The 12,811-nt window shown below is 40.5% G+C and overlaps 1 protein-coding gene across 2 annotated transcripts in view; it reads left to right on the top strand.

Moving 5' to 3' along the window:
* The window catches only part of Ino80 (chromatin-remodeling ATPase INO80), a 45,257-nt gene extending 35,071 nt beyond the window's left edge, over positions 1-10,186 (top strand). Inside the window, exons 14-15 of one of the 2 annotated variants that reach the window (XM_032439479.2) lie at positions 1,910-2,158; positions 9,963-10,186. In XM_032439479.2, coding sequence (XP_032295370.1) covers positions 1,910-2,158; positions 9,963-10,171 — 458 coding nt within the window. In that variant the 3' untranslated portion in view covers positions 10,172-10,186. Of the gene's footprint in view, positions 1-1,909; positions 2,159-4,486; positions 5,001-9,962 lie in introns of those variants that run through there. The other variant, XM_002054559.4, reaches the window with a different exon arrangement.
* Positions 10,187-12,811: the final 2,625 nt, after the last annotated feature.

Genomic DNA, 12,811 nt, shown 5'->3' with positions numbered 1-12,811 from the left:
AATACAACCAATTCATGGTTTGTGTATGGTAAAGGATTGCCTTGGATTGAATATTATTGATAAAACTTATGCCACAGACAGGCAGACAGATAGGCAGGCAGGCAAGCATGCGATTCAATAATTTGGCACTCATTGTCGATTTTTGGCGCAGGTGTAACAACAATCGAAGCGATAGGCTGGGCATCGAGTTCTAGAGCCTCTTATTAAAAATTTTCCAAGTTGGCTGCCAAAGTTGTAGACAAATCCACAAAGGGGCCAAGCAACTGATGGCACCAACTGTTGTTGTCTGCATCCCATGATGATGATGATGATGATGATGATGATGATGGCGATAATAATGATGATGAGGATGGTTATGATGATCACTCGACTGACGAGACTATGTCGATCATGACTGGGCCAACCAGAGACAACGATGATGACGAAGTTGATTGGGGATTGTGAAATGTGATGATGTTGCTGCACTTGTGGTGCATACCAAAATAGCTAGCGCCAGGCAATGTCGCCATTGCGACAGCAACAGCAACAACAACAACAACAACAACAACAGCAACATGAGTAACAACAACAGAATCAACAAGCACATTGTTGCCATCGGTGGTTATTGCTGAGAGTTGCCTACTAAAGCCCGTCTCTTGGATTCTTTGTTGACTTTGTTTTATTTATTCAATTTACAGTTAACTTAAGTTAAGCAAAGTAAAAGGGAGATATACCAAAAAACATGAAAACCAAACAAATAAAAATTGTCTCCCATACGTACCTATGTACATGATGTACACTCAACCTCTTTTAGCTGGAATAGACAAATAATATATGCACACATTCACATTTAGATTCAGATTCACATTCGTATTCGCATTAGAATTGCTTGTCCTGTTGTTCTTGAACCCTGTGAGATACCAAAATGTTTCGACTGGCTCTTTGGCTTGAATACACGATTGCGCCCTGGCTAAAAAAATGTATCAGGCTAATACAAATATGGGCATGACACACATTACGTATAGGCAGCTGCTATATCTCTGGGGACATCTGAGTGGGTGATTCGGGAAGAGAAAGTGATGAACAAATGTCAAGCCATACAACACGAGTCAGGGATAATTGGTTTTTGAAGTAAGACACAAGAAGTGGCAGAAAAAAGTTATAATCTCATTAAACGTTCTACATCTGGCCCATATGTCTAATATATATCTTTAATTGTACTCTTATCAAGAAGATATATACAATTATTGTGCTGTGCTTCATCTTTTCATTCGCTTGGTGATTACTTGGGTGATTATTGATCTTTATGAGAACGCTGCTGCTAACATTGATCAAAATATGTATATATTATCGGTCCGAGCATGTCTCCTGCATGAGCCTCCGCAATGGTTAAAAAATAAGTTACTTCCAATTTTATTCAAGGAAATACATACTAAATGAAAACATATATACTAGGTTTGGTGTATCTACAGTTTATACTCTTTGAGTTATGTTAAGAAAACCATGTCTCAAAATTAAAAAAAAAAACACATGCAAAAAAAAAATTGAATATAATTTTGCCATTAAAAAGTCTCTACCTAGGAATTATACCCAATCCGGATGTGTGAAAATAAGATATAAACGAACTTATCGTTGTGCTAAATCTTTAATTTCATATAAGTATACTGAAAGTGATATTGTTGTATGACCAAAGACACTTCCAGTCAGGGAGGACAATTTACTAGCGCCGAAATGCATTTTTGGAGCATAAATTTTAAATGTGCTGTTAAATTTGAACAAAATTCTCTCTCCCTTTTTATGTGTTTTACTGGTGGTTGCTTTGTGCCAGCTGTTTAACCGGAACCGCAAAAGATATTTATAGTAAACCAACAAAAAAAAAAAAACAAAAATTACCCCAATTAATCAATAAAACCCATAATTCTTTTTGCAGACTTCCTGGGCGATTTTGGCAGCATGTCGATGCGGCGTCGGCACCACCCGCGTGGCACAAAACGCGGCCGACCACGTGGCAGCACAAGACGCGGCGGTGGCCATGGATCGCTGCAGCGCGTGCCGACGCCGACATCGCCAGCGGTTGGAGCGTTGATGGCAACTGCAACGACCACATCGCCGTTACCACAGCAGGAAGCAGGCGGCGGCGAGGCTGCAAGTGGCCTGCCCCTGCCAGCGCATGAGGAAGGTAAGTGCAGCCAGCGGCTTTTTATTGATCAGCTTCCTGGTACCCTACCCTGTTTATATGGACTCGAGTGTCACTTGTCGCTAATCGCCGACATAATCACGTTTATCGCTGCCTCTTTACATGCATATCTGCTTACTTATGTGTGTTGGTGTGTGTGTGTGTGTGTGTATGCTGCAGCTCTCTTAACAATTGGGCACACTTGAGTGGCGCTTTGTGGTCCCTGCCCCTTTTGGCTGCCCGCATTATTCATGGATGGAAATTTCACTTGTAGTACGTGACAATTTTGGCGCAGCACAAACCATTTTCATTATATCTTTATCCGATTCAATGGTATTTCCTGCTCCCCTTTTACTTAAATATTGCGTTCTCGCCCCATTCACGCAGTCAGGCCAAATATTTGTTCAAAGATTTGCATCTGGCTGCATTATCGCCGATGTACAAACAGAAACAGCCCCAGACGCAATCGATACTGTGACTACTCAGCATGTCGAGTACTTCCTAAGTGCCTGCAGTTGCTCTCGAGTAGTTTGGGGTTCCGGAATTTATACGGTGTACATTGCTAACTTCTTTAAATGATTTATGTAAATATTTTTAACATATTTTTTATTTCTCAGAATTTGTACTACAAATCTTTAGCACCTTCGTAAGGCTGTTATCATATGCTTAATGAATCGAGCTATTTATACGAATGTCAAATGAATTTAAAGTGTGTACTACGGTTGTCTTCTATATCAATGTATAAAACTGTTTGTCCTGACTGACTGACTGACTGTCTGATTGGTGAAGTTTTCACTGTAGTTACGTTACGTGATGAAGCTGTTAAGACTGGGTTCCGGGAATAAATCTTTTTTGTTCAGCATCCGATTGGCCTGAAGCCCATTTTCAAAGATCTTTGTTTTAGTTTATTTGAGGGATGCTTCAAACTTTTTTAAAAATGCGTTCCTCTTTGGTGGAAATGGGGGTTAACGATTTGGTGGGTGTCATTTTGTTTTCAAATTCATTTCCAAGGATCTATATGAAAAACCTTTTGAGAATCGTTTCATCTTTTTCGCAAAATCACACATTCACTGCGATTCAAAGATTGTTTGGCGAAGTTTTAAGTTTTCCCGATTTGCTTCAAACTTCTTTTCAAGCTCTTGATCCGATTGTTTTTAAACTCATTCTATATATAAATCTTAAAACATTATGCAGTTTTTCAAGACTTTTGCACAGATATACGCCCCAATGCTTATATTTTAGAAAGCAATTTCATTAGCAATATTTTAATGCTTTCGTTTCTTTCCCGGGCACGTTTGATTTGTTGTGCAAATTCAGATTGATCCCTGCTCATTTACAGAGATGTTCATCATTATTAACAGCAATTAGCAGCGGGCGACTTTCACATTTTGCAAACAGCTGTTCAGATTTAAAGCCTGAAATTAATGCAACCAGCCAGCAGTCGATTTTAGTAGAAAATTGTCAACAATTTCGCAGCTTCAATGCGAATTTTCAGTTGAAACACGTTGGCGCACATGTCAAATTTGCACAACAAATGTTAATTGCATAAATCGGCTTAAACGCTCAGACACAGACCAAAATGTTGCTGCTGGTGTATTACGTGTATGTGTGCGCGTGTGTGTGTGCTCGTGTGTGTACAGGGGTGTGAGGACAATGCGAATGCTATGGGCAGCAACAGACAACACGTAACAGTTATTAACTCTCTTTGATCGACTATGAGATACTGACTACCAAATCCGAGAAATTATTTTGATATCGGCAGACTGTAGATTCGCACAGTAAAGATAAAGATTGGGAAGAGCGAAGTTTTTTGTATTTCTATATACAAGCAAATTAATTAACCTCACAAACAATAAGTTATTGCAGGAAAATGTATTTCATAAAATATATATATATATCAATTTTCGAAACGAATATGCCGCCGTAGCACCGCCCCTTGCAGTTAAATGTTAGGGTATTTAAACGCAAAGTTGCATAAATGCGACTTAACCACGATGGAGTGTGCTCTGTGCAGGACATTGTTGCCGAGCTGGGCTCGGCCGTGTGCCGGCAATTAAAATAACCACAATCGATGCGCCACAAAGTATGCAACAGTGTAAGCAAAATGACAAATGCGGATCTGACAGGACTCGCTGAGAACGTGCTGGCTCAAGCGCCAGTGGCATTAGTGACAATGTTGCCATTCCTTCCTCAAGTTAATTTGCATTCGTATTTGAATGGAGAGCGCTTCGGAGCATGTCCAACTGTAACAGGCTTTTACATTAATTAAGATTATTCAAATCGGAACTCTGGAAGACTGCGTTGTCCACTCACAAAAAGTATCTTTTGCAGAAACAAATCCCGCTCCCAGCGGTCTCGTCAGCACAATGGGCACACCGAGCGCTTCGATGGCCAAGCGCGGACCAGGACGTCCCCGGTCCAAGACAGCAACGCCTGTTAGTCGTGGCTCACGCGGCGCACCACGGGCACGCCGGCCAATGGGGCCGCTGCTTGTGCCGCTTGGGCGCAGTCCAGATGCCACACCCCCAGGAAGCAGTCCGGCCACAAGTCGTGCGCCCAGTCCGACAGCGCATGGAGAACGCGGCGCCGGAACACTCGATTAACTTTAACAATTCCATTGCAAGCTAATAAAAAAGGAGCATAGCCCTTTCGTGATGATGCAGTTGTTGTTAATAGCATTTACTGGCCGCAGCTCATATTGAAAAGTGTTAACTCATGACAAATCTAATAAAATTAATCACTTTAAAGTAATAATAATAATAAGCGCACAAAATAATACATTGACTGCGATAACATTTGCAAATTATTGACACTCAAAATAATAAATACTCTTTAAAGGGTAATAACAATCGAGAAAATGATTTTGAAACTTCGCGTGCAACTTTTATTCTTCTATTTTTATCCTCTGAACTAAAAACACATGCTTGATAAGCATCGATCAAGTCATTTCTTGTCAAGGAATACAATAATCGAAATATCTTAATTTGAAATATGCATTTTCTTGTTGAGCAATTCGCATCTTTCGTTTCGTGAATTTTCATTTCCTTTACTTTTCTAGGATATAAATTTCGTATGCAAATTTTCGTTTAGTATACCCAGATCCAGAATATTTAATGTTTTCAATAACTTCCTTCGTTCCCTAAAGTAAGTCATTTACTATGATACGAAATGTGACGCCAATCTCATTTTCTTCGTTTATACCAACAATCGAACTAATATTGTCATGTCTGTCTATTTGTTGCTACGCAAACAAGTCTCCCTGTCCGCAAAACAAAAATCAAACAACTTTTTCCACCTAGGAAGTGCTGGCTAGGCTGATGCTTTCTCTCTTCCGCATCAGCGCGCGGTTTTTAGGCTCTGACAAGGACATCAATCGAATAAAAAACAATTGAAGGACAGCTGGCGCACAACTTATACAAAGTTTGCTTTTGTCGAGGCAATGGGCTGAGTGAGCAGCATTATATCCATTAAGAGCCATGCGCCAATGGTGACTTTGTCTTGTCTAAGATAAATTGAATTAGAGACGCCAAACGCGCACATTCATCATCGCCAGAGGTAGAAACGCGGCCGGCAGTATGTGATAGATAGTTGTAGCTTATGGGCTGCATAAAAAAGGCCGAAGTAGGTACCCGCGCAGACAAATAGTAGGAGTAGACATTTTAATTTTCGAAAAATAGCTGCCACGAAAATAGACTGAGACTCTAGACGGCCAGATGAATGGCTGGCGCAGGCGGCTCCTCGAGGGTACTGCCTGCGTCTTTGGCTTTGGGCTTAAGTGCCAAGACGATGATGATAGTCCCTCGACATTGTTGAAGCGCATGCGCGCGTGAATTCCGACTCGTCCTGGGGTTGGGGTTGACTGAATTAGAGCATGCGGAGTTTTTTAGAAAAAGAAAAGGGATGGGAAAAAAAGATGCTGCATGCCGACGCACACACCTTCGAGATTGGTATTGGCATTGCCGCAGAGCAGTATGCTGGCTGTCTTGTCTCCTGTTCTTTGTGGCCATGTGTGTAGGCAGCGGAAAGGATTTGATCCTGCAAAACAATTAAGAAGGAGTATGCACGCACTTGGATTTGGGTTGCCCTTCTTGCTCTATAGCTGTAAAGAAAAATTTAATCCTTTTGCTTATTTTTTCAAGGTGTGGCCACGCAATGTGTGCGCGCGGGGCGTATTCTCGTTATTGTCTTGATTTATCGACCGAGCATCTTGGCCTTAAATTAAGGTAGCAGCTTCCAGCTGATGGCAAGCAACAAACAAAAAAAAGGATTTAAGTCCGCATTTTGTGGCTTATTAGTTGCGCCGGATTAAATCACAAGAATGGGTGCGTCCATATGAACGGAAGCAGCTGCCTTTATAAGCAGTATTAGCTGAACAGAAGGAGTTGCGGGCTTAGGCTGAGCAGGCGGCTGGCTAAAATATTTACCCTAACTGTAATGTTGGTAACCCAAGCTCTAGAGTTTTCCTTTTCCATGCGGGACAAATAAATGTTGGCATTTGATAATAAACATTTCAATGGTAAATTAGCGACCAACAACGGTCACACCCTCGCCGCTGGCCGGACATAAATCCAAACCAGCTAACAGGAGTTACAACTGTCGCCAATGAGACGAACCTGTTGCCGGCCTTTAAAACAATTTCTTTTTCCTGGTTGTTTACAAAAGTCGAGACGATTGAAACACTGTATGTGATTTTTAATTGAAAAAAAAAAACGCATACACTAGTGTGTGCTCTTCTTAGTCTGTGTGTCAGTTAAATCTCAGATTGTGCGTGTGTTTGTGTGTATGTATGTCGGGATCGGGCTGGCTGCTAATTAATAAACGCACTGCCGGCAGGGAGGAAACCGGTGAACGACAACTGCAACTCCAACTCCAACTGAGGCTGAGGCCGTGGCTGAGGCCGAGGCCGTGGCCGCCCGACGCCGTCGCAGATGCCACTTGGCATAAATGCACACTTTTAAAATTGTTGAGATTCTCCAACTGTAGCTAAAACGTGCAGCTTTATGACAGTCGGACTCACAGTGTCTGCCGTCTTTGGAATAGTCGCCAACTGGACGGCAGAAAAAGTTGCACAAACCACTTGCGGTCGGCATCAGAATATTAAGAATTGTCATATTGAAAAGTCCAAGATGCCAACATTCAATGCCAAGAGCTGCATGCGCTACATCGCGTACATCTGTGGACTGCAACAACAATTTACAGCGAATACAAAATACAACGCTAGCTTGTTTACACTCACAAAATACTGACAAATTTAAAGAACACATTTCTATACTTGATTAGCTTACAAAAACTCAATATGTCCCATATGAATTTTTCAATTAATATTGTAGCCTAAAGTAATACAAATACTAAAATTAAAATAAGATACATGTTTCTAGCAGCAACTAAAAGTAACATAAACATAAATAACTCACTTTTCTCTTTTCCAGATATATTTGTAGCAATCCAAGTTACAGCATAAAGTGAATGTAGCCAGTGCTAGGGTAGGGCAGAGCACACACAAATGTTGCATAACACGTCTGCGGTTTTCTTTTATTTGTGAGTTATTGTCTGTGACAGGAGCGCCTCCTGTTTATATTGCTAGGTTTGATGGCCATTTCTTAACATTATTTATTTTAAGTTATAAAATGTGTAACTTGTCTGCATGTCTGAATCTCAAGAATTTTTTGGCTGTCTAAACATTTTATAAAAATCATGCCCTGTAACTAATGTGAGTTTCACTTCTGTGAGTTTTTAGCGTGTAGACCGAGTTGTAGCTACTGTTGTTCTTTCTCTTAATTTGATTACAGGGTTTATTTTGTTATGTGCCCTCTCTTCTGGTGCTTGATTGCTGCGCTAATTTAATGTCATGCACACTTAATGGCTGCGCTTCTTGAACTCAACGCGCGGCGGGTGTTGATTACAACAAACAACATTATGTTTGTGCTTGCTACGAGCAATAACAAATTTTATTTTATTATACCGCACATTTGTTGTACAATTATTTTGCCAACCGATGCGTGAATGCGTCAAATGCGCCGTTGCGTGGCTCAGACGCAGACATTTTGTTAGCGCACGATTAATACAAATGACTTAGGCGACGAACTTGCCCACACTAAGTTTCGTGTGACCTAGGAAGTGCTTTAACAGCTTTACAAGTTTATTAATTTATGCCCGATAATAAACCTTTGGCTAGTATATCAAATATGCATAATATCTAATTAGAAACTGAAGTGTCATTTTCCATTTCTGAAATTATTTAAAACTGTAGACGCATTTTGATATTTCCCCTATTTATTTTCACTTTAGAGTCTGTTCTTTGAAAATTTCGAAATATAATTGCATTTATTCCCATAGGCAGTAGAGAGCCGAACAGTGTAGTAACTTGTTAACTTAATTGACTTCAGTTTTTATTAAAACTAATTCAATAATGAAAACATATCAATAAACACACGCCGCGGCCGTCGGTGACGGCAAGTGACGGCTTTCAAAAATACTCGACTTGTACAAGCGGCTCGCAAAAGATGCCTCGGCCAGGCAATTGTGCAAAAAGCGCAGCATGTAGCCGACAGGAGCAGGAACAAAAAGTTAAAGCAAAAATAATTAAAAAATTTAATTGATGCATTAAAGCAGGCAACAAGTTTTCAAGTCGCTTGCTGCCTGCCTGACTGCAGCTTTGTGTTTTTGCTTTTCATTTTCTTTTTTCTGTTTTACCCAGCCTGTTGGCGCCCGTACAAATTATAAGAAAAAAAAAACAAACTGAAAACTGAAGTGACTTGAGTCGAGCTTCAGCCGGTCCACAACACAACACTATTTTTAACTAGCTGACAGGACCTGGCCCCAAGTATCGTTAACCAAGTTAAAGACCTCATTATAAGGCCGCCAGCGGAGCGGGGTGGCCTTTACATACAACGCGAGCTCTTCAAATATTTACATTAAAATAGTTTGCGTTGACTGGCTAATGTAATTTTGATTTTGATGATAGATGGCGGCATTCATTCAAGTCTGACAGATAAATTCACATTTTATACTTATTGATTCATAGCCTGCAAATGTTTATGCAGTTGCATTCTTATATGGCTAAAACAAATGACTTAGGCAGCGAACTTGCAAGTTTACTTTGCATGTGATCCATAAACAATAATGAAACTAAGTAAGACGTACTATTTATATTGAAATGACTTCCGGCAAAGACTTCTTATACTTTTTGATTTATATTTAATACAAAAAGTCAAAGTCAAGTGCCGAATATTAAAAACAATTGAATTTATTTATAATATACGAATGCAATGTATGGATTTGGACAGCTCTGAGGAATGAGCTTAGCACAGATGTTGCTTATATATTTTGTATTCCGCAAACGATGAACGACAAGAAATTTATGGTAAGCCAGAAAGACGTCCTTGGTTATGTCACAAATAGTATATATCCTTTATAACATAAGAACCATATCAATACGAAACCAATTGCGGTTAACACATTTATGTAACTAGGTAACTGGCTGTCAAGTAGGTGCTCGTTTGTTGCTTACACCAGTTTTTTTTTTATCCTTTTGAAGCCATTTATTCGAGCATATATTCAGTGTGATGCCGAGTTAACTTTTTAATTTTACGTCCCTTCCCTGCTACCACTTTTTGCATACACTTGAATATGTACGCAGCTTGAATGGGCATTCACCAAAAAAGTAAACAATTACTCAATTTAACTGCACCCCAGTGCAACGCTCTTTATCATTAACATATCGCATCCTGTGGATCTGCGACCAATGCGAACAATGCGCACCACATTCGAACTGCAGCCACATGCAACTTGACAAATATGCTTTCAGGTCTAATTATACACCAAAGAGCGAACCGCGCCCGATGCGCATGCGCATGCTCACTGGGCTCGAGCGGGCAGTCAAGCAGGCAGGACAAGACGGGCAGCAGCAGCAACAATGTTGGAGACGCTGACCAGGGCAAGGTGACCCCAATTCCAATTCGCGGGCAACCCTCTCAGGCACGTACGCAAACAACGCTATATAATTACGTCGGATGAGAATGTGAATGTCAACTGACCATCAATAAAAAGGTAGCAAATTAAATTTTATTAAAATTTTTATTTCATTTTGTATTTTTGGGGAACTGTTGCCCCGTGTGAATGAAATTTTCGTATGTTTTTGCAAAAATACCAGCGTCCACATGTCGACCTATGCAAATGAACAAAAGTGAAAAGAAATTTTGAGGTCTGAGAAATTTAGAAACATTTCAATTAAGCTCGCTCCGAAGCTCGTTACTATCAGCGGCGATCATCTTGGCTGGGTCGTAAAAAAATACGACTTAAAAAGTTGAAATTAGCATACAACAAATTTGTGGCAAACAAACAAATGACAACAAATTATCACAGCGGCAGCGCCTGTCACAATGTTTATGCTCTTTCATTTGCTTTACACAATACTATTATTCACTTTTACAGCATAGACCTCCCAATTAGCTTGATTTATTGTAATCGTAATCGCCAAGTTTGCATAGTATATGCAATGCTAACGTGAGGAATTGGTTTTATTTTTAATTCTTGTTCTTTCATTCGATGCATTCAAGTGACTCAAGCGCCAAACTGAGCGGGTTTTATTATTAATTACAGTTGAAAACATTTATGTTAAGCACGTACAAAAGAACTGTCAAAGTCATCCAAGCTGCGCCGTCAACTTGGCGCCACTTGGGCCACATGCAATGCATTTTTTCTTTCTGCAGAAATAATTAAAATAATAAATAATGTTACCGACAATTTCACCGTATGAAATTTGAGCATTCATTTTGGCCGTTGACTGCAGTCTGCATCAAAGTCTTGTCAAAAAACTTCGCGTGTCCCAAAAGGTCCAACTAGCTTATGGTCTAATTATGTAGACGATAATAAATTTATTAACATTTTTGGGCATGAAATTTTTGCACATTTTCACATTCCGTTGCACATTGGGACAAAGTTTCTTTTTCAAGTCAGTTAAAGATCTTTAGCCAACCTCATAAGTCATAAGGCAAAAAACGTAAATAAAATTAAATACATTTTAAAGGGCTTGAGAAACTTTACACAAATATAATTAAATTAAAAACTTTTAAAAAACTTGAAAAAAAAATATGAAATTCCTAAACTCCTACTTTTTACACTGTATTTCCATTTCCATTTCGGCAGTTGTTGCAATGACTTTAATCCGCAAAGCTCTGTCAGGCACGGCATCAACATAATTAATAATTTATATGATAAAATATATATGAGCAATTAGGTATTTCAAAGAATTTTCACTTTGTCATAGGGCTGCTGTTCTCAAAGCGCATTTGTTGGTTTCTTAAGCAGGCATTGCGAATTTCGGTCTAGAAAATGTCACAGTTAATAGCCAGTTCGTTGCCTAAGTCTTTTGTTGTGACCGCAGCAGCGGTTACGTTTCCCTTTTTACCTGACACAAAAACTGTAAATTACAGGCCGTAAAAATCAGTATAAATTAAGCATTAAATCTACAACATCTTGGATCACAGCGAATGTGTACATGGCAATTTCCATGCAAATTATATACACTTATGCACCCAACATGTTGTCCACAGCAAAGGGCAATTGCGCTTAATATCGGGCCATATTCAAGTCGGTGACGATGGCCACACTTCGGGCGACAACGTTGCAAACTGTTTTCGCACCTCGCGGCCACAAAACATTGGCCCTGAAAACCAACTTTCCTAAAGTGTGAACATCAACCGGCAGACAGGCCGAAGAGTGGGCAGCTGGGCATACCCAGGTCCAGGTCCAGGCGGTAGCTGGACACGCGCAAAAGAAAGTGCGAGCGCCGCAACTGCCCCGAGGACATGTAAAACTGTTTGAGGTGTGGCAAGACCTGACCGCCGCTAGGTGACGTTGGCCAAGTGGTAGCAATGACAATGCCAATGCCTCGATCACGAAGGCTGCGTCTGTCCAGTCAGGCAACCAGCCATCCATTCAGCCAACCAGCCAGCCAGCTAGCCGTATGGATACCTCGCCATCAAGTGTTGACGTTGATGGTGACGACACTTTCTTTTCCACCTTCGATGGACGGGACAACAGACGCGGCTGTGGACGAGCCAAGTGGCTGACTCAGGCCACAGGCAATTTAAGAATTCTCAAGGCGAAAGTGCATGTGAAGTGCGTGCGCCACCATCGTCCCGGGGCATTGGGGCGTGTGCATGCTTGAGGGCGTGGCCGATTGCCTGCAATGTGCACCGCAAATTATGAGGTGTTATGTCAATGCGGTCGCCGTTGCCACGACCCCATACACCAGTCCAGTGCAGCCACTGCAATCCATGGCGTTAAAGTGCCTCAAAATGTGTGCTAAAGTCGCACGACCAAAGCTTGTGAAAGGCATTGACTGCTCATAAGAGCGCTGAGCTATATAATTGAAAACGCCCCATGAAAGGGAAATGCGTGCGAATGCAATTGTGAGCTACCGAAAGGGCTGACCATGGAAAATGCAAACACAGTTATTAATTTAGTTAGGCTTTTCACAGTTTCCAGCTTTTTCATACTATTTACTAAAGATGAATGAGTGCGTTTAAAAGTGAAGTAATTATAATACGGCTGTAATTTTAAATAATTAATCCTCATATTTTCACTAATTGCTTTATACCAAGAAATAGTTGAATTAATAACTGAAAAAACTTCTCGCTGTGGAATTTAAAA

This window comes from Drosophila virilis, chromosome 2 (genome assembly GCF_030788295.1).
Source record: "Drosophila virilis strain 15010-1051.87 chromosome 2, Dvir_AGI_RSII-ME, whole genome shotgun sequence".
Classification (NCBI taxonomy): Eukaryota; Metazoa; Arthropoda; class Insecta; order Diptera; family Drosophilidae; genus Drosophila; species Drosophila virilis.
This window is presented reverse-complemented; position numbering and strand designations above follow the sequence as displayed.